Below are 27,491 nucleotides of genomic sequence, written 5' to 3' on the forward strand. Positions count from 1 at the left end.
TCTTTTGTTTCACAGAAGTCGTCATTCAGGTTTGAAGTGACATGACAGGCAGTAAATGATGGCGAAACTTAATTTTTGAGTAACACATTACTAATCATTCTATGAATCCAGAATTGCAGAAATCTCAATATTCTGTGCTGCCCCCTACAGTACTGGAGGAGTATTTCAGCCAGGACACATCCACATCTTTAGCCATGTTTCCACCGCAGGAACTTTCCCCAGGAACTAGGACTTTGGGGTGATACTCGGTGTGTTTTGACCGCAGGAACCAGGGTCTAAATGAAGTTCTGGGTAAAAATTTCCCCCTCCCTGCTCACGAGGTAGTACTTTTTTCAAAGTTCAGGAACTTTCGGGGGTGATACTTGGATGCTGAACATGCTGATTGGTTGAGTTCACGCAGCATTTTGATTGGTTGACTCCACACAGCATTTTATTTCAACCGCCATTTTTAAAACTGTTGCATGTTGTGGTGCATGCTGTAAGAGTTGTCTGTTATTCGAATCAACAATGGAGTTTAAAAATTACGACCGATGAACTGACAGCGAGGTTCAGACTTTATTAAGCTTATATGCGGAGGACAAAACCCAGCGGGAACTGGAAAGTCGCACGCAGTCCAGTGCCTAATCTTCACGGTACTTTAGACCGCAATGGAACAGCAGACAGCAACAGGTCTGGGGGAAAAAAAAGTTCCTGGGACAAATTGTTCCTAGTAATTTTGGTGGAAACGCAGCTTTTGTTGTCTGGATCTGACCTCCACATTGTGTGACCTCTGACCCTAAAAAATCTGTTCCTCCCTCCCCCTACCCCCCACTCCCCCTCCTTCCTCCTTGTTCTTGTTTTTCTTTCTCCCTCCTGCAGTCCGGTCACTCTCATCAGCATGTGTCCGGAGCAGTATGAGTGAGTATCTGCAGTCAGCCATCAGTACAGCATGCTGCTCACATCAGTGCACGCACGGAATGACAGATCCACCTGCACGTCCCCCTCCACCCCCTTTTGTTTTTTAGAACTTTTTTTTTTTTTTTTTTTTTTTTTGGTCTAACCTTCTTCCTCAGTTTGCCCATCCCAATAACACATGGCCTTCACTGTAGATCACCAGACACATTCATGTTTAGAGCCATGTTTGCCGTTGATGTATTTTTGAGTGTGTTTTTGTTTACGCTTGTGTTTTTGTTTGTAGGCTGTCTCCGTCTCCACAACTCCCTCATGACGACACACATTCACAGATCGGGAAGTACGCCAGCAGGTCAGTGTATCTCACAGTACACAAACCACACTGATGTCATGCTGCGTTCCTGTCATTTTAGAAGTACCGTAATTACAGATGTCTGATCAGTGAAAACTAGGGCTGTCAATCATTTAAATATCAAATAATCAAATTAATTGAATGATGTACAGCATGTATCTGTATTTGCCGTGAAAAACGGGTTACACTTTAGTGATGTTGTTTGTGTAATTATAACAAACATATAACAATTAACATGTAATTATAAAAGCACTGTGGAATATTAATTAACTACATATACTTACAATAGCAGGGGTGTACAAAGAAATGAATGAAAAGTGAATCACACCTGTTGCGCAATTGCGACTTCGCTTATAAAATTGGTGTAAACTCTAAAAGTAAATCAATCCAAAACAAATATTTAATGGCAAACATGTTAAAGATTAACCTGTTGATTCATTAAATTAGCTATTTTTCTACAAAAGTGGTTTATTGAGTGTAGTGAAGCATCTCCTCCATTGACATCCATTAAAAAAAAAAAAAAAAAAATGGCCTCTGGTCTCCTTCTCTGTGTACCGCAGCTTTACATTTATTATGACGTAACTAATATTAGTCTAAAATATTTGTACTAACTATTAGCAGTTAATAATAAATTATTTAATTACTCTTTAATTGACAATGACTAAAGTACTAATATTTTTTGTAATTTCTGAATACTTTCATGTTTTCTGTCATCATTAGCATTAGTAATTCCAGTACTTCCGTCATGACATGAACGCAGCATGAGATCAGCTGTCCTCGTGCTGTCAGAATGCATCACCGCAGGGCCAGAAATATGAAGGCGGCGACAGATGAGCAGTATAAATGCACACATGCCAGTTAGACCTCTGGCTCTCTGCCGAAGTCAATTTAATCTGGTGCCACATAGAGTATATTAGGCGCGTATCAATTCGATTTACACCTGCTCAAAGAAAAAAATAAAAAACATACTACGCATGCACAAACGCACCAACTGCCTCCAGTGCTGACCTTCTACCCATAAAGACTCGAAAATGGATTTTCACCGTCAGCTAGATTCTCTCAATGTCACTATCACACACACAGGCAGTTATTATGGGATTGTGAATATAGACTACGACTGAAGCCTCTATCCCATTATAGGGACTCTATGAGACTGTAATCCATCGGGACAAGTCTTCAGTCCTGAGAGTGTGTGTGTGAAAGTAAAGCTCTTCACTCTAGCACTATCTGCAATCCAGAGTTATTCAGAATTTGGGGGCACATCAGTAGTATTTGAGTTTACAATTTTATATTCTCATTGATCACTCAGCACATGAATAAACCTGCTCAGCCATGGTGGAGCCTTGGAAGTACACAAATCCATACCCTGCATCCTTTTAATGCTATTAAACACTGTCCTACCGTCAGGTTGGTCTCATATTGGTCTCGATCTCTGTTCGTTCAGGTTGGCCCAGATGGAGCGCTCCAATGGATCTCTGCCCACCGACAGCAGCTCGGCCACTGGAAGCATGTGAGTCTCCAAATATATATATAGTGTAGTCTTTATCCTGAGTCTAAACGTTTTTTTTGTTTTTGTTTTGTTTTGTTTTTTCATTTCGAGGCTATGTTTGAACTGAATACATTGGTGAAATTCTGGTGAATCAGATTAAGGAATTGGGGAAAGTTTTATGTTTTATGTCACTTGTGAAAAAAGCTGTAACATAGTCATAATGTTTCAAACGTTCAAGGTTAGGATGTTCTGAGAAGAATGAGAGTTCATCTGTCAACATTAAATTAATAATTAATTAAATAATGATAAAATAATTGAAATAATAAAATGTCAGTGTTTTATTTTTTTAATATAATGAAATAAATAAATACATTTAAATTAATACTTTAGCTATTAAAATTGTTATTCAAATTAAAATAAACTATGGTAGCATTTACATGTTTGCTTAACACCCTGTTTCTGTTGTTTAGATTAATATAATTAGAATAACAGTTGTCGCAAGAGGGAGCTCAAAATCCTCTGACATTTTTCCTTATAACTTCTTGTTTTAGACTTCTAAATTGTGACCAGTGTTTTGATTTGCTGTATCTTCTGTGCTTATCAATTCTCACCTAAGCTTATGCGACGCCTACTTCATACATTATTCATTTTTGGGTGGACTATTCCTTTAAATGCCGAACTGTCCTGCTGTAGTTTTGATTTGGGCCATTCGTGTGCTATAGTTTTTTGTTTGCTAATTATAAATGCGTGGGAATAAGTTGGAAAGAAGGAACGTTTAACAGAGCAGTTTAACTGGTTTCATGTGTGAATTAAGCGATTGTCTCTTGCAGTCTGACTGACCACAGTAATGACCAATATAAATGCAGACATCTTTCTTATTTGCTTTGGTGCCAGTGGAGTCTGAATCAGATCCTTCAGATATCAGTGCTGACAGAGAAAATCAAAAAAAGAGACAAAGAGATATGGAGAGATAGTGTAATAGGGAAAGATGAGTATGAAATAGACTCCTATTCAAACTGTTTCTCACCCTCTCTCCTGGACTTTAAATTAAACAAGCTGAATTTGCTGCTGTACCTTTAAGACATTTGTATGTAAATGACCTCTACTATGATTGGTTGAGTTTTTAGTCGAATCACATGTGATGAGGAAAAAAAGACTGGATATAATAATACATATAGAAAACGTTTTGTATTGCATTGTTTTTGCTAGATGTATGAAGTGTAGTCTGATTCACACACAAATGACTCTCTTTGTTTTAAAGGGACCTATTATGCAAAATTCACTTTTGCATGGTGTTTGGACATAAATGTGTGTTGGCAGTGTGTGTACACAACCAGCCTATAATGATAAAAATCCAACCACTCCTCTTTTTTTTTTGAATCCCCATAAATCATAAGCCGTGTCTCAGAACAAGCCGTTTCCAGATCCCTGGCAGTGTGACGTCACATTAGCCACAGGCCCCACCCACGAATGTTGACAGACACTGCTGTTTTAGCATAGAACCGCCCTGAGCGAGTTCACAGCCAGTTGTACAGTCCGCCATAGCTGCACTGACGAGAACGTCTCCCAAGCGTTTTAGGTGTTCTGTAGCTGGATGGATTAATCCACATAGCTCTTTCCATTTACTCCCTAAATCTGCAGCTCATTTGCATTTGAAGGGCACACACTGAAACTGCGCGTTTTTGCTCAACCCCAAAAAGTGGCAATTTTAACATGCTATAAAAAAATGATCTGTGGGTTATTTTGAGCTAAAACTTCACATACACACTCTGGGGACATCAGAGACTTACTTTTACATCTTGTAAATGGGGCATAATAGGTCCCCTTTAATGAATCATTCAAAAAGTCTCAATAACTTGCAACTAATTGATTTAAATCAGTGTAACGAATTACTCACCGAATAACATCCGATTCACTCAGCCAATGTGTAGTTCAAGACATTCACAAAAGAGATTTGTTTAAATACTTTTTTTTAATAAACATGATGTCAAACATTGAAACAAAAAAACACTGATTTCTGAATGAGAGTTTTGCAGTTTAGTCTTAATACATGGTCTTTGTGTACCGAGGGGGAGTTTTGAGTTGTGAATGTCTCTATTTCAAAAAAGGCACAAAGACGTCCTGTTTTCCATCATCTGACCCCTGTAAGGTTGGGAACAGTGAGGGACTCTGATATTTCATTCTCTGCGTGATGAAAGAAATGAAAAGAATGAACAGAAATAGATGGTGAGAGGAATCAGACGCACTGCTGATCTTTATCAAAGAAATGAACTTCCACTAGCGGTTCCACTAGCGGATGTACACACATTCATTCACTCTCTCATACTGTATGTACGCATGGCTACATGTTGCCCGTGACTTCTGAACTCTTTATAAGATTGTTTTAAAGGAAACTTATTACTAGAAGTATCAATGCAGTGAAAGAGGCAGCGTAGGATGCTTGGAATCTAGTTCACTAAAAAGCCTTGCAGCTCTGAACCCAAGTGGATGGCGACACACACACACACACACACACACCCTGTCAGCTCCTAAGCACATTACTAAAGAGCGCACAGTCTCACAAAGAAAACAATCACATTCACACACACATACATACCTGGTTGTGAAACCGGGCCTTTATGTATCATTTCACTAGGAATCAAGTTTATTTATTGTGTTTTATTATAGTAATGATTAATGTTTGAATTAGCTTTTATTTTTAGATTTTCAGTTTTTATTTTAAATTTAATGTAAGTTTTAGTAATTTTACGCTTTTGTCATTTTTATTATTTTGCTCTATTTCTGCTTTATTTAAATTCATGAAAATTATTTTAATTATAAAACACAATAACATCACTTTCTACTAGGGATGTGCAGGTTGTTGTCACATTCTGCAGATAAACCGATAAATGGCCCGTGTTAAAGTGCATAGTAAATAAAATACAATAAAATAAAACAAAAAACCCCGAAATCTTTTGTTTTAAAGGCTACAATTGTATTTAGGCATCACAAGATAAGAATGTACAAAATGAAAAATGGATATACATTTTGAGATTTGCTTAAGATGTTATTAGATTAAAGTTTTCTTTTTTTTTTTTTTTTTAAATAACTTTAAGTCAGTGTTAAATTTTGTAGATCTAAATGTAAAAATAGGATAAACCAGCATAATTAAATATCCAATATCAACCGATACATATTAAAAGATACATTTAAAAATCTCTAATATCTGCCAATATATCATGTTCATTTTACCCTTGAAGATGTCCCCAAAGGAAGTTTTGTCAGATTTATCTCAATAAATTTAAACCCAAAGTGTAGTTAAGTAAACCAACCCCCACAAACACACTCATTTAACTCTTTCTCCACCAGCATTTTTTAATTTAATTTTATTTTTTATAAAGTTTCCAGCCAACACCAGCATTTTTTAATAATTTTTTCATCAAAAATATCATGGCCCCCATGCAGAATATTTTTTTTTTATGAAAATCTGAATATATATTTGGACAAAATGCTGAGAAAATAGTTTTTGTCAAAGAATTTGTCAGAACAATCATCAAAACATAGATGGAGTTAAATCACATCCATCAACACCCGCAAAGCTTCACAGTCATATATCTGTCCTGGGTCTATATTTAATTCAGTAACATTAGGAGGTTTTCATTTATATGCTGTTGAACGATTGATGACCGCATTAGATTACATGCATGTAAGCAATGCTTCTATCACTTGTTTCTGCTTCTTCTTCATTTGTGTTTTGATCCAGAGATTCTGTATTATTTCAGAAGATGTGTAATAGTGCCTCCTACCATATAACGCTGAAAACACGGATTGCCGGAAAAACTCGTCAGTGGTGGGGAAAGAGTTAATGAGAGCAATTATTGTTCAAAGCCGATGATAGACGTTCTGACTTTTTTTTTCCTCAAACACTACCTGCAGGTTTGTCCTGTCAGAGCACGTTTCCCTATTGAGAGAGTGTGTGTGTGTGTGGTTGCACACGGTTTCATCAGCATTGCTACTATGACGTTAATGAAGATTGTCAGATGGTGGTCAGTTTTACCAGGCCGGGGAAAAAATTGATGTATTGTGACTTTACCGCTGTGTAAATAGCAAGTTTCTGTTTGCTGACAGTTTGTAAAGTGGTGTTAAAATAATCTTATTAGCATCCCTCATAAATCTAATTACGTCTGCTGTCTCTTTCTCTTCCCTGTCTCTCTTTCTGTGTTTTTCTTCCGATCGCTCTAAGTAGATGGAACTAATTCCATTCCTCCTGGTGTCCCGCTAACACCTTGTTTATCTCTGTACCTAATGCATTAGCACACTCTTCAACATCATATATTTGCTCGTGTGTGCGTCTGAGATGTAGAGAGAGAAGTGAGTGTGTTTTCATTACAATGTTTGTGATGGATTGGTGTGTAATGGCATTATCTGTTGGGTTTAATTGAGTGCAGGAGGGATGATTTCCCACTTGAAAATGCCATTAAAGTCACTTGCTCGGTTTTATTGTTGTTGTTATTATTTATTTATTTAATTTTGGGGCTTTTGCCTCATTTCTATTCTACAGCTGTTCTAGAGTTCGACAAGAAATTATCATTGGAAAAGAGAGGGAATGGGATCAGGGCGGGATTCAAACCATAATTTGTCCAGAGCATGTGCACTGACCACTGCATTGTCAACATTGCTGCCTTTATTTGGGAGGGGGTGTTTTTTTGTAAACGGCTATAGTAGAAAATGACAGTAAATTAGGAGGTACAGAGATTGGATCAGGATGCATTAAAGGTCAAACTCGATTGTATTTCCCACATGAGCACCAAGGCTCAACATGTCTGTAGCATGAGATTGTCTTTTTCAGTCACGCTCCCACAAGATTCTGTGACTGAAAATAAGTAATGTTTCTTCATGCTCCCACCTGCAACTTTTAAGGTTTGTCCTGCTCCCGCACACAAAATCTCACAGGTAGAGATCTATGCAGACTTAATTGGGACACGTCTCATGCCAGATTCAAACTTGAATTTCCCACATGAGCACCACAGCTTGACATGTCCTGCTTGTGTGCTTAAAGTGCCATACTAATTTAAATACTCCTAATTTTATTTTGGAGGTCTTCTACAATAGGTGAAAGATGCATCTAAGGCCAAAAAACACTTGATTTTCTCATAATATACATTGCAGAATCACCTCCTTCTTTCTTTTGGGAGACAATAACTTAATTTGTCATGCACTTTGATCATTGAAACTTTGCGGACCTTTTACATTCACAAACAGCTGTATTACACACTGCTTGAAAGATATTATCTGAAAAAGCATATTAAGGGCACTTAATCACTTAATTATGACCAGAATTTTTAGGGGAAATAGGAGAAACAGGATCGGGACACATATTCGTTTTGAACCTGCATTTCCCACGAGCAGCACAGCTCAGCATGTCTGGGCCACATGCACTAACCACTATGCCACAGCTTTTTTCTTTCTCGTTCAGTTTCGTCCTCCCCTACACTTTCTTTATATGCATGCTCATGTTAGCATTCTCATTTCCCATTCCTGTTGGCTCTGGGGTTTAGAGCTTATGAACTCTGTTTACACTCCAGCTGATCAATGCACCCGATGCAGAATCACAGACACAAGCGGGATGTCTCCTTTACCCCTCCCTCTTTTCTCTCTCTTCTCGTCTCAGCCCTGCGGCGATATACAGCAGCTGCCTGATGTGAAATCTCATCTGCACAGAGAGAAGGGGAGCATGTGATCGCTTTGTCTCCAATTTGTGCCTCTCTTTCCGTTCTCTCCCTTGGTCCTGTGGGAAATGTAGGCAGTGATGTGGTTTTCTGTCAGTGTCTTGTTCTTCAGACTGCTTTCTCACTCTGATTGAACACTTTCCAGATCTGTCTCTCCTTGTTCCAGTGTAATAGAACAAATACAAAGCTTTCTTCATTCCCGGCGCTTCCTTCAAACATGAGTTCCTGTTTTAAGCTTTCTGAGGAGAGGATTCTCCTCTTGGGCCCGTCTGTCTGGACAGTTAAATCTGTTATATCTCAGTACATTTAGGCAGACTGAACCTTTCTTTGTAGCTGATTTACAATTCAATGTTCTCTACAATACATACTGAGCAGTTCACGCTTTATTTGGCTAAATCTGTTGATTTTAAGTCATCCAGATTAGGTGAATGATGACACAATATATTGTAAACAATGTAAATAAATATAAGATAAAGTATAATATTTTGACACATATGAATGTATATAGTCCATCCAATTTATATAGTATAATTATATATTTAAGAGTCGCGTATATTGCGTTCATTAATTGTTTTATTTAAACTTCCAGAGGTAGTTGAAAACGCATTCGACCGGATTGCTTTCATAGTGTAGAAGCTCATGTGGTCGAATGTGTTCAAACAGACACTAAAGACCATCTACTCTCCGTCTACTGACCTAATGCTAAACATTATGGGAAGCGCTCTAGCCAGACGGGATTTAAACTTTGATGGCTGAAGACCCAAGTTTGGTTTGAAGATGAAAAATGTACCAAGCACAATGTTCTCTCATCATTCCTGATTTCTAACACACACTCACAGCGTTCAGCTGGTCTTGTGGCTGTCAGAACATAAACTAAAGCTGCTGCTCTCCGTATGTTTTTCCGCTGTCTCCCTTCGCGTTCATATGTAAATTGCATGAGCTTATTTTGTCCATTAGATCGAAAGATCTGAAAAAGCCCTTACATTTACCCACCCATAGACCCTCCCCTCGAAGAAATCAGGACAGAAGTGGTTGAAAGTGGACAAAAGAGACGGATTAAAACACCAGGTGTAAACGGGAATGTGTCTCCCTCGTCTACTCGATCCGATCGACTAAAACACATCTTAATACCAGGTGGAAACAGGGCCAAAGATGTGCTAGCATTGTTTGAGGACATTTTATGTAGCAAGAGTTGTCATTTTTAGCTGGTCAGTCAGTGGAAACACATGCCTGTCCTGAGAGATCAATTTCAGTAGTAAAGGGGTACTGGAGTTGTGAAATGTTAGACAGATAGAGTGAGTAATGGGCTGATAACAAGGAGACAGCGAGTGATTCCGGCTCTGTCGCACACTCTCTGTGACTTTGTTTTGCTAATGGAACTGCTGGGAGTCGCGCTCCTTTCGACAGCTCCTATTGACTTAAATTAGTCTCTTTTATTGTTTAGTTTTTCTTTAATTTTTTGTCTGAAAAAAAAAAAAAAAAAAAAACCTTTGTGTGAAATGAGAAAGCGGGATTGGAAAGCCTAGAAGAAGAGAAATGAAGACAAAAGATTCATCGAGTGGCAGAAGAAAATTGGAAAGCTCAAACAAAATGAGAATAGAGGAACATCCCTGAAAGAGAGACAATTGTTTCATAAGGAAAGAGAAACTTTGAAGTAACAAAAAAGTGAAGAAGAATGTATCTTTTGAGTGTCTGTGAAGAATATGGTGAAGTTTATTCAAGTTTATTCATTAATGACTGCGCACATACACATTCAGACGCGCATATCTATAGACTAAACATGTAAATGAACGGCAAGAACGCATTAAAAGTCTTCTGTTTTCAGTTAAAAAGGTGTCATTTAAGCAGCCCCTAAGTTAATAATAATAAAACTTACTTTAGCTTGATAATAACTTTTTCCTAGAGCTGCTGTAAAGCCAAAATAATCTCTTTTCATTAATTTTCCTGTTATCACTGTGAAGCTGCTTTGAAACAATCTGTATTGTAAAAAGCGCTATACAAATGAAGATGACTTGACTAATGGGGTTCATTGAGGAAAGTATCACTATTATGTTTACACTGAAGAAGGGAACTTTTGACCAGTAAACAACCACCCAGAACACCCTAGCAACCATATATAAACTCTCTAAAGCCACTCAGAACACAATAGCGACACTGTACCAACCTCTCACAACACCCTACCATTGTGCGCCAGTTTAAAGGCCAATTCACATTGAACCAGGCAAACACCTCTCACATTTTCTTTAGAAACCTAACAAATCTAGTTCCACTTGCCATTTTCATCCTGCCAATTCATATCATGGAATATAGGATCTTGCTCTTTTGAAATAATCACAAATTGAAATGATGTACATATATGCTATCTTGACTCAAAGCTCCTACCCAAAAACAACCTGTTCAGAAATCATCATAGTTATTACATCACATCTGTGAGCTCATTAACATGTGCCCGCCCACCTATCAGTCTGAACTAGTCATTTACGGTACAAGGTTAACCAGTCATTTACATATAGAAGTCTTAAAGGTATAGTAGCATTTGGACAGCCGGTTTAATTCAGTCAGTGGGAGGGTTGAAAATGAACTGAATTATGAGTGTTTGGGATGCAGGAATCCTTGATTAAGTGCACTTGAAATGCTTCAGACATGCAGAATATGTCCCTTTAAGAGTTTGGCACATCATGCACACATCGTTAAAGACTTCAGAGATTGTTTTATACTGATCTGGACGAGTTGAGGCGAGCTCAGCGGGTGTCCTTCACAGAACAAGCGTATGATAATTACAGAGCTAATAAGCCGTTGCCTGGCCTTCCTCCTCAGAGGGTGGTCTGAGTCTCAAATCTGCTCTGATGCTACACTAGAGATCAAACATGAAACTCTTTTCCTTTATTACTGCCATATGCAGTCTAATGTTTACTCTGAACAAGGTCACACGAATGTACACGCGTGGGGAAATATCATGAAAACTTGTGCAGGTCACATTACACCCGAAGATAAAAAGAAAGAAAAGAAAACATTAAAAAACAAACACTACTTTTATGTATAAATAGTTTGTGGTTAAAAAAAAAAAAAAGATAGATAGATAGGTAGATAGATGATTTCCCTATGTGACTGATGGAAATGTCATTAATTGTCTAAATGCAAAAAAAAAAAAAAAAAAAAAACTAACTTTCGTTTAAGCAAACAATTCCATTTTTTCTTAAGATTCACCCACACACACATTTTAAAGCTATTTGAAATATGAGAGGTGGGTGTCTGGATGTTTATCTGCAGCTGTGAAACCTTGACTGTTGAGCAGTCAAACGCAGTTTCAGAATTTGTGTATGTTTGTTATTTTTCAAATAAACATAACTGAGCGTTACAATAAAGAAACCAAAGAAACTTTCGAGTGATCAAACCTGAAAGCAAGGCAGACAGGTTTGCCGAATGTGAAATGAAGAAGGGATGAAGGAGTTGTCAGGGGAGTTTCTCCTGTGATGGTGTGTTAGATTGAATGTGACGGCTGGGACAGAGACTCTTGACTGATGCTGTGTAGAGACAGACGTGACACCTGCGCACACGTCTGTCTTTCTTCGGCCTTCTCTTTCATCTCTCTACAGTATACTGTATCTGTCCCTCTTTTCACAAACACTTCAGTTTTCTTCTTTCAAATGTCCCTGTTTTGTTCTTTTCTTTCTTAGTGTTTGCAGGACAGCACTGCACTGATATTTCTCAGATATAAATTACAATTATTATACATTCATATTTTACATTATATGAATATCATGAACAAATATATAGAAAGACTAGAATAAAAAAGTTTATTTTGCATATAAATAAGACCTTTTTAAGATTTTTTTCATTGCGACTTTTGTTTTTATACTGTTTCATTAGTAAACTTAGCATAACTTAGTCTGTGCTCGATGTTTTCAACAAATTCGACCTTAAAGGGTTAGTTCACCCAAACATGAAAATAATGTCATTTATTACTCACCCTCATGTCGTTCTACACCCGTAAGACCTTTGTTCATCTTCGGAACACAAATTAAGATATTTTTGATAAAACCCGATGGCTCAGCGAGGCCTGCATAGACAGCAATGGTACTTCCTCTCTCAAGATCCATAAAGGTACTAAAAACATATTTAAATCCGTTCATGTGAGTTCAGTGGTTTTACCTTAATATTATAAAGCAACGAGAATATTTTTGTGCGCCAAAAAAAAACCAAAATAACGATTTTTTAACAATATCTAGTGATGGCCGGTTTCAAAACTGCTTCATGAAGCTTCGGAGCTTTACGAATCAAATCAGTGGCTCGGAGCGTCAAAGTCACGTGATTTCAGCAGTGTGGCTGTTCGATACGCGATCCGAATCACTGATTCGACTCAAAAGATTCATAACGCTCCGAAGCAGTGTTTTGAAACAGGCCATCACTAGATATTGTTAAAAAGTAGTTATTTTATTGTTTTTTGGCGCACAAAAAATATTCTCGTCGCTTTATAATATTAAGGTAGAACCATTGAACGCACATGAACTGATTTAAATATGTTATTTAAATGTGTTTAAAAATGTTATATTAAACACAAGCATACTTTTCAAACAAAATAATTCAAAGTTAAACTTTTTTGTGAAATGATACAACAGATTATTAATATTGAAAATGAAGAGGTATTTGGACACCAATGATCTACATCTGTGGTTATTCAGCTGGGACACGTGAGGAGACTAAAAATCACCCTGTTGAAAGTAGAACTACCAAAGCACCAGTCTGGCTCAGAAAAGTAAAGCTAATTCTGAGAAAAGCTTTTGCAGCATTTGTTAGCAGATTATATTTTTTCCGTAATGCAGTGAAATTCATACATTTTTAAGTGTGGCTTATGTGTCCAAATACTTTTATATCCCGTGTCACTCTATCATCTTAACTCAAGCTTTTGCTGTGTTGCAAGCGCCTTTCCTTCAGGAAATGCAAATCTACTTCTGTTTGCTGTGTCCCAGCCGTGCTGCAGAGCATCTGGTTGGTTTATTCAGCATCTGCTGGTGTTGGCAGGTTGTTAGCAGGGACCCTGTGATGCAGTGCCCATGTAATCTCTCTGATTAGTCTTTGTGTGTGTGCATCCAGATGAGTGTTGGATTCAGGATCAGAGCGCATGTGAACACACACACACCTGAGACTCATTGTGCACACAGCTGTTTGGACAGCACACATCAAAAACCTTCTCTCTTATTTCCACAGTCAGCCTCACTTTCACCTGTCGGCTTTTCTGATCTCAGCGTTTGCATCCCACTGTGGTGTAAGAACATCTTAATTATGCTTCTGTCTGTTACAGTTTACATGCTGTGACAGCAGCAGATCTGCAAGCCTTGCTGTGACTATTACTCATGCTTGGAGTTTGGGGTTTGTTCAAATCCCTAGCTCAAAATATTAAGCTTTGGTGCATAACTTGTACCGTTAATGCTACACAAATAAGAGTAATACCTCAGTTTGTTGAGGAGGGAATTATTAATTATGTTTATAGGGAATTTTGAAAGAATCACTTATTTTACGGCCAAGCAAATGAATCATCTAGCGCTCAATTGAATGTGCCATAAATGAACATAAAACAGACATTAAATTCATAAGCACATAATGCAAGACACTTCTCTTTAAATACAAACAAGACTTTATTGAACTATTCATAAAACCAATATCTAACACATAAACACATGCACACACACATTCACATGAGTTGCAGAAAAAAAGAAAGGAAAGAATGAGTTTTAGAGAGTGAAATGATGAAATCCCAAGTTTCTCGCAATATATGCACTTTATAAGACCTGATCTGAACAAACCGTCAATCATTAATTTAACCCTTCTGTCGTGTCGTAGGCGGTGTTATTAAATTTTATATCAGTGCACCAGTTCAGCTAGAATCTGGAGGCATTTCTTGCTTTTGTTGTTTGTGTTGTTGATGGGGATTCCCTTCTGTGGCATCCTTGCTGAAAGGGATTTCCTAGGTTCGTTGATTCGCTCGTTCGTTGAGTCTTTTTGCGTCTAGAGTGACTGCTTGGGCAGCCAGTCAGTTGGTGTGTTGGCGGATAAATCAAGCGGAGTCTCATGGCTGAAGTTTGAGTTTCAGTTGTTGACTGAAGCTTTGTGGCAAAATTTAACTTTAAAAATTGAGAGATTCAACGGAAAAGAAAACCAAAGTAAAGAAAGAAAAATAAGTGAGACAAGAGTAGTTAGATGGCTTGCATGATGCTGTTCGGTCTTAACCCATTTTACCAGTCTTAACCCGTAGTCTGAACCTCATCTTTGTTCGTGTCCTGAGTTTTTAAGCTCAGATATTTGTCCAACCATTGGAGGAGTTCTGACCTGTCTTTAGCTCTGTTTCTTCTCCTCTCACATGAATTACATGTTATCTTATTAGTCACATGGTCTCTTAACTTTCCCGCTCTAGCAGTGTATGATTTAGACATGAATTTTATAATGAAAGTACAATACATTTTACACAGATTTGATTCATACCATAATTCAAGAAATGTAAAACCATTTATGCTGATACCAAACACTCCATGCTTCCTATGAACCATTAATAAATACTGAAAAGGACATAAACATTTTGTGATTACAACATGATAGTCAAACGTGTGGGTTACAAACATTATGTAGAATTATGCACTGAAATGAAATTTGATTATAAGTCCTCTTAGCATCATTTTGGGATGATCTGATGCATTTTAATGTTTAAAGATACTCTCTGTGGGTTTTAGAGAGGATTTCAGTCCTCCGTTTTTAAAAGGTCAAAAAGAGGTCTCACAAGGATGTCTGATTTAGGTCTCTGTCTTTGGCATTAACTCAAGATGTGCCTGCCAACTTTGAACCCATTTGTCTTGGTTAAACTGCCTAATCGTTGACATTTTCTAACTCATTCTCTCTCTCGCTCTGTAGGGATGAGGAACACACTTTAATCCTGCAGTACTGTCAGACTTTGGGAGGGGAGGGCTCATCCTTCAGCCAGCCCCAAACCCCTGCTCACATCTCCAGGAGCCCCGCCCATAACATTCAAAGCCCCTCCTACCTGCTCCAGAGCCCCGCCCAGATTCTGCAGGCTGTGGAGAGGGAGGAGCGAGGAGAACTGGAGCGAATCATAGCGCGACTGGAGGAGGAGCAGAGGTAGGTTACTCATCTGTTTGTGTAATGAGTGTGTTGTAGGCATGGCTAAAATTAACACTTGCCAAGTGCAAAATGTGAGTAAAAATCAGTGTTGGCAAATATATGAAATGGTGTCAATCGCCAGTTGGCCGGTAACATTTTCATGATTTCTAACAGTGCAATGTTGTGAGAACATGAATGCAAACAAACGTGAACGACACTCTGGACAGTTGATGGGCCAGCGTTGCATTGTCACCAAAGTTTAAGCCTTGCCAATCTGAATATTCAAGCCCAAGAAGATGCAAAAGGGAATTAATTCAATTAGTTTTCTGTGCGCACATATATGAAGCGTGCACCCAGAAAGCCAGACAGCATGCAAATACTAAACCGAGATCTCTTTCACATCTTCTTGCACTTGAATGGACAAATTCACCCAAAATGAAAAAAAAAAAATGCCCGTCTCGGCAAGTATCCTAGTAAACATTGTAGGTTTTGTCTTAAGTGAACGTAAACAGTCGAGAAAAACAATGCATGTGTACAGCATCAGTGTATCAGATCTGTGCATTTGCTCTTAAAGTGACAGCAGCCTAATATTCCTGCTGCTGCCTGTGTTAATAATGTTTTAAATTTATATTAGTTAGGGTACTACTTTTAGTTGTGGTATCCAAATTGGAATCTAAAATTTTGGTGTAATTACAGCCCGTTTTTGCAAAAACAGTTTCATGGCTGGTAAAAAATGTATGGCCAGTAAATTTTCTCAAATCACCAGCCATTGGCAGGTGTGGCAAAAAGTTCGTTTTAGGCCCTGGTTGTAGGTCTGTGTTTTATTGGTTGTTGTCTCCCCTCTTCCCATCCTCTGCACTCCCACTTTTCTATAGCCTTACACGCCCTTTTCTTGAGTCTTTTTCAAATCAGAGTCATGAACAACCAGTGCACAAAGGGGGGTTTCATGACACTTTAAGATGATCGATCTGCTGCAAAGTCCCTGTCAAGGAAAGTCAGTTCACTCTGCAGCCATATTTGCAACACTTCTGAGCAGCTATGCAAGACTAACTCAGACTAACTCATTTCATAACATATTTCAAAACGGCAATAAAATCGGTCATGATCTGTCTCTTAAATGTTGTTTCTTACGCTCAAATAGGATTTAAAAAGTGTATATCAGGGTGGTCAAGCCAATGTGCATATGTGCAGTCTTAAGGCCTGTTCACACCAACACGAATGTTCGGCATGGCAATTCAATCTGATTTTTCTGTTCGGACCTATGTGTAAAAATGGCAGACTCAATGAAAATCAATTTAACTCTCTGACAGTAGATGGCGCTTATATATTAAAAAAAAATACCCTAGTTACTCCGGGACGCAGTGCACTATGTAACTTTACGTTTCTGACACTAGCTTGTAATTTTTTCCAGCTGAAGACCGATGAAAACATTGAATCCAACCTGCTATAAAGGGCTTGAGCATTAAAGCGACAGAGGAAAAACTCATAATAAACAGAATGTTATCGTGCGCTGATGTGGATGCTGATATAGTTATCATTATCTTTATAGTTATCAGTGTAAACGGGCCTTCAGTTTAATTGCTCACTTGTTGTTAGAACAAGAATGAATTGTTTCACTTTTAATTTAGTTAATGTTACAGTTATTCAGTGGAAGTGCTTCACCATAATTGGTCTGCTTATGATTTGCGTCTGTTTATTTGTGTGTTTGGCAATAGGCTGTGTTCTCTAGCTGTCTAACAATAGGCTGAATGTGGCTGCGGGTCCCTGTGGGTTCACTTTTCTTCATTGCCTTTCAAAGCCAGAACATAAAAGAACGGGCCCAGCATCCAACAGTCATAACTCAAACTCACAGTAAACAAACAGCCAGAAACCCACCTTCATATATGGCATATAAACATTCTCTTTGTCTGTCCGTGGCCAGGACCCTGCAGAGGGAGTACGAGCAGTTGCGCCAGCAGCACGGTCAGTCCAGCACAGGAGCCGCAGCTGTTAGCGGAGCCCCTGAGGAAGCTGACCTGTTAGCTGAAGCTAAACTCCTGCGACAGCACAAGGGACGACTGGAGGCCCGCATGCAGATACTGGAGGACCATAACAAGCAGCTGGAATCGCAGCTATACCGGCTACGGCAGCTGCTGCATCAGGTAACACACAAACTACTGAGTTGTCTACCTAGGGGGTATTTTAAGGTATCAGAGGTTTCAGACATCTACCTTCCGAAGGCTGGAATACACTACATGACTTTGGCCAAGATTTTTTTTTTAAGTCTTTCAGAAGCTTAGTGCGACCATAGTGTAGTTCATTTATAGCCTACTTTAGCTTCTGACGATTGTATTTAGGCTTCAGCATTCATAAAACTTGAATTCACACGTCAATGTGTAAGAATCATAAATCTTTGTTGATCACAGAGCTTATTTTCTCCAACAATCCAAAATGAAAGCCAAATGAAAAATCCTATTTTTGAGAGAACCAGGGTGATGCTAGCTTTAAGGTGGCCTACAAAAATGTCATCCCTGCAGCGCTTTATTGGACTGAATCTTGAATCTTGTGTAGCCAAACGTTTGACTATCAGAATTAAAGCCTTACATCTTATTCTGGCCAAGAACTGTCCACTTAGTGCTTTTTGATTATGCATCAGACTGTCCCTGGGGTGTGAAAATGAGACTAACATTCACCTGTCTCAAGTTCAGTTCCAGCTCTACCTCACTGTAAAACCTGCTATTGTTTCATCCTTCAATGGGCTTCATGGTCTAAGGGGCAATGCCGGCGAGTCCAACAGCCGCCAACAGTGTCGTGAATCAAGCACAGGCATTCAATGAGCCCTGATTTAGAGTAACAGTAATTTATGGGGTCTCCTGAGGGCCTGATTCACTGCACCGAGCCTCAGTTTAGCCAGATGGTCTTGTCAAAGGCTCTTAGCTAAATAAACACAATATAACTCGAAATCCAAAAAGGCAAACAAGACTGTCATTCCAGTCTGACATTTCTGGCCACCTTGCTTTGACCTAGAGGAAGACTATAAGCAGTATAGTACATATTTGTTCAAGTGTCTGTCTTTATGAATGGATTATTGAATCATTGATTCATTCAAATATGCTGATACTGATATAGTTCTTTTACAGTTTGGTTTGGAAGTGTGTTTGTTGGTGAAAATAGAGCAAAAACAGACAGTTTTGTCTAAGATATAACTTACAATATTAACTTCTTGTTTATTAAATGAATATCACATTGCAGTCTTGCTGATATTCAGGAAAAACAACACTCTTAACACATGGATTTTGGGGTCTTTCTAACTGCATTCTGCTAGGCTACATCACTCTCACTCTCTCAAGGCCTGTTTGTTTGTTTTTTGCATAGTGACAGACCTACTCGATAATTTCAGCTTCCACATCACTAAAACAACAATTGCGATATTATCATAGACGATACATATCACGCACCACTAGTTTTGTAGGTGTATCACTATCAGTTTTTAAACCTTGTCTATCCCTCTTTCTAGCCTGAGTTAAATGGCACGTCCTCTTCCGGCTCACTCCATCAGGATACAGCAGGACAGCCAGAGTTCCCAGGTACAAACACACGCACCACAGGGTGATTATCCTAAGGGCTCTGATTGACTTCTTTATGTAATAATCTGTTGGGTGTATTCTGTGTGTGTGTGTGTGTTCTCAGATGAGTTTCTCCGTCAGTGTGCTAACAGTAACTCTGATCTGGCTGAGGTTATGGAACAGATTAACCACAGCTTTCCTGCATGCTCTCGTAAGTCTAACGCTCTGACTTTACCTCTTTCAATCCGTCTCTCAGCATGCAAGCTAATACTCTGCTGTCTTCTGGGGCTTTGAACTCCTCCTTTCATTGTTTCACAGTATGTAGTGAAGTCTTTGGCTGCTTCCCGGTAGAGCAAAACAATCAGGGGCTGGAAGGATAATTCCATTCCATTTTCTTCATAAAGAAGTCATTTTTGAATGAAAAGACACATTTCAGCCAAATTTGTTTAATTGCTAAATTAAAATGCTGTACTACACTACCCATAATCCTGAAGAGAAATCGACCAATCAGTAGTCACTGTTAACTTTGTGAATGTTACTTCATTGCATTTTGAGCCAAATGTAGTTTGCTGATCTTCTTTAAGCTGGTATAGCTTGCAGCTAGACAAGCTGACACATGTTCAAAACCCCTCTAAAACCATCCAGCTAGACCCACTTGGGAGACCAGCTCACTACCTTAGACTGGCTTTTCTCAGTGATTGTTGGTTTGTCTAGGGCTTTTTAGTTCATTATTTTTTAAATGCCTATGAAGAAAGTGAATGAGAAAAATCCATCCAGAACCAGGCCTGCTGAAAAACTTAGCAGTCAAAGTTGCTCCTCTTGTGCACACTCTACTTTGTACTAAAAGTATGTACTTCACCGCTACATACTTTTAATGTAGTTCCTAACGTAGGTTTCGGGAGGAGCCTAAACATTCAGTCCTGTCAGTCATCATTACGTGTGTATATAAGCAGCAGTCACTGCGTCATCCCAGCAACAATTCTTCCAGCATCACTTCTCCCTCTATTCAGTACTGTTATAGGGGGGTTTAACTCGGGTTCGAGCCTCCTTCGAGGAGTTTGTTTTACCATTAACCATTCGGACTCAATGGGCAGATGAAATTGTGAAAGTATATTGTAAGCTAGGACATGCTAACATGCCATTGTTGGTGCAGTGTTTGCATTTGCATCTTAGCATTAGAATATAACTACAATCATTTTACTTCAGTTTTTGGTTTGTAGTTTTATGAAACCCTCCATTTCATCACATCAGTTCTCAACACAGTAGCTACAGTACGTTTACAAGGAGGACACCTTTTGTTTCAATCAGAATGAAATCATTCTGATTGATGAGTCTGAACGTAGTGTTTACAGGAACGGTAAATAAAGTGATCGGGATGATGTATGCATTTATTAACACAAGTTTCAAATTAGAATTGATCTTATGACATGCACACACTGCACGAATATACAGAGATTTCCGCTGTTGGCACATACTAACCATTCTCCTACCACTGCTTCTTTTCTTTGTTTTAAAAAGCAGACTTTATATTTATCTATTAAGAGATGACGAGCACATGAAGCTTTGTGCCGTGGGGCTAATCAAGCAGTAAAAATGGCTCTTCTCACGTCCATAATAAGGCGTCTGTGTCCAATGCGTGACATGGGACAACGTTGTCTTGCACTACTTTACGTTCAATGAGTAAAAGGAGAATATTAGATTTATACAACAACAGCTTGTTCCGTTCATCATACATCATTACGCAGTACGTCATTGCACATGCGCAGAATGTTCCAGTTCTGGTTTTCAATCTGATCAAGTGTTATATGGCCTATTGAACAGATTTGAAAAGGTTTAAACCACCCCTTCAATTCCAATGAAATTTCAATCGGATTTGACCAATTCCTTCCGATTGACGTGGTTACATGTGACTTTTTTATTCGATTACAATCAGATTCTTAAGGTCCATGTAAACGCAGCTAGTGAAAAGAGTAGGAGCGGAAGAGAGAACACAACAGTTGTGTCTGATCCACAGTTTTATCTCGCTTTAATGGAGTTAATGGCATCAAAGGTTCTCATAAATGCTATTCGCAGTTGCACTCACCAAAATGCCCTGTATTATGTTAGTTCACAGTGCATTACAAAAATACACACAGCTCATTTTATATCTATAATTTAATGCCCTAATATATGCAAGCCATTTTCATTTGCATCAAAAAATATGTGAATGTGCATTTGCATTTTTAATAACGGTTATTCCTTGATGTTGACTCAGTGTAAGTGGTTTGATGAGTAACACTCACAGTGAGGGTGGATGGCTATCATGACTGTCAGTGTCAGATTGTCTCAGTCCAACGCTTTATAAATCTATAAACTCTCACGTGATAACTGCTCGTTGCATAACTTGGTTGATTGAAAGCCTGTCGCTCCATCAGCATCACAAGGGAGGACGAACACTGGAGACTTTCAAGTGTTTCTGCGAGGTATCAACTCACTGAAGTGCCTGCTGAGCGTTTGAAGCACTTGTCTCAGGACAATGTGACGTGATGTCATGAATAGTTATGAGACAGAGCCTTCTCATAGGATAAAGCCACACAGTAACATGAATAATTATGAGGCGCTGCTGACGTTTTTGAACCTGAAAGACGAAAATAGCCCAGAATATTAGATTTTATTCTAATAAAAGATTGACTCAAACATTGTCTTAGATTATGTCCAACACACACACACACACACACAAAGTGTCTCAAAAATGGTTTATTGTTTCATTACCCACATTCTTTGTGCAGTACTTACAAAAGTCGAAAGAGACTCAGGGTATGAAATTAACACCTGCCACCATTCGAGTGCAGGTGTTTTTTGTGCAGTGATGGGTAATTTTGCTCATCTACCAGCCATTGTGACAGGCAACCAGTAAGACATCTCAAATTTGCCTTTACCGACCATGCATGCTTGAAGATGCCATACAATTATGCAATTCATTGCTCTGTATTACAGACTAGCCCTAATTTAGGATGGACAGTATGCAAATTTGCTCTCTTCTAATCTTGTTTTCCTTCACTTATCAATGAATCCTTTAAGATAATTCCTTACTCAACAATCAAAGAATAGAAATCATTTATGATCCCAGATATTTGTCTCAGATGGAAATGAGCTTTTAACTACTGCATTAGTTTTGATCTCTTCATAAATTGACTTTCTTCTAGTACATCAGCACCATCTGAAATTTTAGGCAAAAATCCATTCCAATCTGGTTGCCTCTTCCTCCATAAAAGCTGTATTTGACAGATCTCCCACACTCCCTCGGTTCAGACTGCATTGACCTCACCTTACAGCTATCAGTCGGCCAAAGTCGCCACTCTTCTGCCTTTGAGAACGATAGCTTTGATTGTGAATTATGTTTGTAATCACTGTTGTTTTAAAGAAAATCGGATCCTGAAGCCTTTAGAGACTCCATTTTATGGAATGACTCGACTTAAACGAGTGTTTTTATTACCTTAAAGTTACTGATTAGATTTCATTGTTATTGTGGAGCCTAATTTTGAATTCCGCCCAGACTTTGGCTCGCATTGTTAGCTAGAAACTCAGTCAAATATTGATTTTGGCACATTGTCGTTTTACTGCATTGGGCCCTTGTGTGCGGTGAGATTCGGTCTGGGAGAAGATATGGGGCCATTTCCATGTTCTTTGTTTGATGGGAAAATTTAATGGAGGACAGAGGCACCGGTGATACGAGTGTTAGGAGTCGTCTCACTCGTGTTTGCTGTCGTCTCTCTGTAGAGTTCATTAAAGTGCTTCACTCAGTGTTCAGAAGAGCAGTCCCATGAGTCTTAGCTTGAACACTGTAAATTAAAAGTTTTGTCATTGTGCAGAGTCTGCATGTGTTGTTCTTGTCACGACTATCTTTGTTAGGATAGCAGTTATATTGTTCTAACTGTCTCTCTCTCTTTGTCTTTCTCTTCTGGGTTCTGAAGCATCAAGTGTGTCCTCAAGGCCGAAGGTAAGTTTCGCCACACATCACAGTAAAAAAACTCCACAGTAGAGCTGCACGATTAATTGTTAAAAGATCACAATCTTGATTCAGACACCTACTCAATCTTATCCCTGAATGATTCTGCTGCCTATTAAACCTTTGATAATATCACACCGGAACATTCCGATCTGCGTTCTGATCCGAAGAGAGCAGTTGTCATGTGTGAAACATCTTCACAAACAGTCCTTTCAACCACACAGTATTGTTATTTCTGTGTTATAAATATTAATATTATAACAAAAGAACCGGAATAAAAGATTATAGTTCAGATATAAACACTGATGTCTACGGTAGAGATCAAAATAGAGTAAATCACCTTGAGAAAGTAACTTGATGCTCAAATATTGTATCAATTACATTATTACACCAGTAGGTGGCGACAAGTGACTGTTAAAAACTGTATTTGTCATTGAATCATTCATTCAACAGATTCATTCAAAAATTCTGATTCTTCTAGTGAAGTCTATATGAGTGAGTCATTAAATGATTCATTCAAGAGATTCATTCAAAAACGCGGATTCATTCGTTTTTTAATAATTAATTCAAATAGATTAAATATTTTTTAAACAGACCTCTAGTTGTCTTTAGAATCGTATGAGAATCATGATCTCTATTTTAAACCCAAAAAAATTGTGATTCTCAATTTATCCAGAATTGTGCAACTCTACTCCATAATCACTCTTACTGACCACAAAGAGAAAGAAAATAGCTGAGGTTGTAACACCATTTTACCCACAATCCTTTGCACCTGTTTTCTTATCCTATCTACATGTAAATGGGTCTCTGAAAGCACTGGACATATTTGTTCCCTGCTTCATTAGTTTGCTTGAACCAGCTCGGATGGAAACACTATCAATCATGTTCTTTTAATGAGAAATTAATTTTCAGTTGGTGTTTGTTTTTATGTAAACATCTCAGTGATGAGCTTGTATGCAAAGATCCATCACAGCCAATAGACTGGCATCTCCATATGTTACATTTCTGTGATGATTTATTGACTGATTTTATTTGAAAATGTTAGGTTTGAAGCATTTTCATTATCAAAGGTTGAGAATTGAAAATCAGTTCTTATTCAGGAAAGTTTCCATTTTAAAAAAATGGAGCAAAAATTATTTTCATAAGGTTTGGTTCTGCTATCTATGGAAGCTTGTTTCTGCCACAGAATAAAACAATTTAAAAGGTAATTGTGACTTTATATCAGACAATTGCAACTTTATATCACGCAATTGCAAATTTATATCACACAATTCTAACTTTATATCACTTCTGATTTATAACTCACAATAGCGTTTATATCATGCAATTCTGAGAAAAAAAAGTAAGAATTGCAAGATGTAAACTCGCAATTGCGAGAAAAAAGTCAGAATTTTGAGATAAAAAGTCACAGTAACCTTTTTTTATTCAGTGGTGGAAACAAGCTTCCATAGTTATCGTTTCTGAACTGCTACTTGAAAGAAGTGTAGTCAGATTCACAAATCAGTCCCAAACTCATGAGTTATTTGTTTGAATACATGCAATGATTCACTTACTCACTGAATCAGAAATCATGATTCGCTTACTCACTCAAGGCATTACTTTCATTATGTCCATCCAGCATAATGAAAGTAACTGTTATTGTGTTTTGTAACCACATGAAATCTAAAATGTGACTCTGCAAAGTCATGAGTGCTGCAGGAGTCCTAAAACCATGAAACAAGAAATTATGGTTCCATTTTGTCTCAAAGTCAGTGTTTTTTCTGAATGGGTTATTAGTTAAATGTCTGTGGTGAACACAAGCTCAAGATATTTTCACTTGTAGGCTAGGAACTACTGAGGTTGTCTGGACATCCACGCAAACAAGTAAACTCATCTACTAACTAGTCCGCTTTTACAGCCTCATTGCACTGTAAAAAGTAATACGCTCTATCTACTCAATAAAATTGTGGCAACAGATTACAAGCAATATCATTAATTGAATTCAACATATAAGAATTGAGTTAGAATTAACCAAATTAATTCCTTAAAAATCAACCATTTAAATTGTGTAAAATTAGCAAACACCATTACAAAAACCACAAACTGACATAAAAAGCAAAGAGTCAAACTGCCTGACTAAATGAAACACTGATCAAGTCAGTCAAGTCACCTTTATTTATATAGCGCTTTTTACAATGTAAAGATTGTCAAAGCAGCTTTACATTGATAACTAGTACATTATTTGGCTGCACAGCAGCTCTTAAAAGAATAGTGTCAATGCAGGCAGATCAAAGCACTGTTGAATATCAAATGTCAAGTCAAATGTCAAGTGTCCCCAACTAAGCAAGCCAAAGGCGACAGCGGCAAGGAACCCAAACTCCATCAGGTGACATCAGGTGGCAGACTATACCATAATGGTGACCAGACTTTTTCAATAAAATTAACATCAACATCTAAACCTCTGTTAATTCTTGTGTTTCTCTTTCCTTCAGTGATTCTTCTTGTTATCATCAGGTGTCCTCAATGTTGGCAATAAAAAATAAAGAGTTATTTAAATAAATAAATAAATAAATAAAGAGATAATTTTTGTTTAAATTTTACTTAAATTTTACTTGTTTTAAATGGTTCACATTTAAGGAATTAATTTGATTAATTCTAACTCAATTCTATTTGTTGATTTTAATTAATGATATTGCTTGTAATCTGTTGCCAAAATTTTATGGAGTAGATATTGCGTATTACTTTTTACAGTGTGTGTTTATACTCACTTTCTTGCAAACTATTCCGTGACATAGTTCATTTTTAGCCTAGTTCAACATTCAGTTTATGCATTAGACACTTACACAATATATTAACGTTTGTGTCCAGGTGATGTGAAGGTTTTCAGCAGAACATCCCTTTGGAGAGCAGAAATCTTGCGGACGTCTCTATCTCGACATGACAAGAAGATTCCCATTCCAGAGATGCAGATTCCCGGCTGTTCCCTTAGACAGAGGTGTTTATCCTCGAACCCAAAGACTCTGGAACAGAACCACACAGTTCATTCAATGGATATTACTACTGCGTCTGTCTGTACTATGCAAGTGTACATTTGATCACATGTAGATTGTACGTGAGGTGTATCTGCCCATTGTTTTAATACTCGGATGATTATTTAGGGTTATGGGGGCCATTTATCGTGTAACCTGTATGCTTTTATTTCTCTGTTCACCAAGGAACCACACTGCTACCACATATCTTACGTGCAGCTCACATCAGTTGTTATTCAAATCAGCACGTTGTCTTTCTACAGACGTGGTTATTCGTTTAGTCGGAAAACGTCGTAAACATCAGTGGATATGAAGATGAATCGGTCTCGTAATGCTAAACTGTTAGCGCATGTTGCCCCCAGCATTGTTCTGTTGAAGTTTTAGCCTGTTTTGACAGTGTTTGCGGTGAAATCTCCCTTTAAAGCATCGTTTTGACAGTTTGTGCCACTGGCAGCAGCGCATCCGAACCCTCACTGCATTTCTAGAGCGCACGCACAGATGATGTACAACACAAACGTCATATTGCGTCGAAAATACCCTTTTGTGCCTATAAAGCATCCATTCCAGGAGAGAAAAGTGGCTGAGAGATGCTGCTATTTCTCAAAATCATGTAGAAAGATTATATTATAAAGACAAATGTAGGAAATATGGATTTTCAGGATGTTTGGCCCAAGATGATTTATCTTTGTGTAGTATAGTTTTATAAATAAATGTTTAAAAAATAAAATTAGAGAAAGCCATGATTGCCTTGCTACCTCAGACATTATCAATCACTCATTGGTTTGTTCATTGGTGTGACTGTCCATTGATTTCACTCTCTATTTCCAAAACAAAACTAAGGACATCTTCCCATCGGTCATTCCACGAAGCCGCACTTGCTATGTGAGTAAGCTGCCCTGACAGTTACATTGTGCTTTTCCCAGCAGTCCTTTCATTTTTCTACATGGTGTATTTGTGGTGTGCTACCTTCAGTGAAGTGTTAGATTTTAACATTACTGTAACACCTGCGAAACATTGTTCTGAAGTTGATTCTGACCTAGTGAAGTCACCGTCACCGATGCTGTGCTGTTCTGACCCGAGATAGATCGATTAAACCGACCACACTACATGTAATGAGGTTCCATACGTTTTATTCAAAATAAAGTTTTTATAATGAGTGTTTTTTGTGAGCGAGTCTTTGTCTTAATCACATATTGTCTAATTAAACCGAGGACAGTTCTCACAAAAATTAAGGTTTTCTCATGTTGTTCCAAGTTTTCTTTCTTCCTTTCTTTCTTTCTTTCTTTGGAACACAAAAGGAGTTATTGGGTAAAATGTACATGCTGCTCTTTTCCATACAGTTAAAGTGAATGCTGTCAAGTTCCAAAAATGAGAGAAAGTAACCTAAAAATATTATAAAA

General features: G+C 38.0%; 1 protein-coding gene across 6 annotated transcripts in view; it reads left to right on the forward strand.

The window, feature by feature from the left end:
* utrn (utrophin) overlaps positions 1-27,248 on the forward strand; it is a 222,703-nt gene extending 195,455 nt beyond the window's left edge. For 4 of the 6 annotated variants that reach the window (XM_051880126.1, XM_051880127.1, XM_051880129.1 and 1 more), the window contains 9 exons: positions 859-897; positions 1,178-1,243; positions 2,688-2,753; positions 15,344-15,568; positions 17,472-17,691; positions 19,047-19,116; positions 19,220-19,306; positions 23,049-23,074; positions 25,931-27,248. In XM_051880126.1, the coding sequence (XP_051736086.1) occupies positions 859-897; positions 1,178-1,243; positions 2,688-2,753; positions 15,344-15,568; positions 17,472-17,691; positions 19,047-19,116; positions 19,220-19,306; positions 23,049-23,074; positions 25,931-25,939 (808 nt within the window). In that variant the 3' untranslated portion in view covers positions 25,940-27,248. The remainder of the gene's footprint in view (positions 1-858; positions 898-1,177; positions 1,244-2,687; positions 2,754-15,343; positions 15,569-17,471; positions 17,692-19,046; positions 19,117-19,219; positions 19,307-23,048; positions 23,075-25,930) is intronic. The other 2 variants (XM_051880130.1, XM_051880128.1) reach the window with 2 other exon arrangements.
* Positions 27,249-27,491: the final 243 nt, after the last annotated feature.

Source organism: Ctenopharyngodon idella, chromosome 22, assembly GCF_019924925.1.
Source record: "Ctenopharyngodon idella isolate HZGC_01 chromosome 22, HZGC01, whole genome shotgun sequence".
Classification (NCBI taxonomy): Eukaryota; Metazoa; Chordata; class Actinopteri; order Cypriniformes; family Xenocyprididae; genus Ctenopharyngodon; species Ctenopharyngodon idella.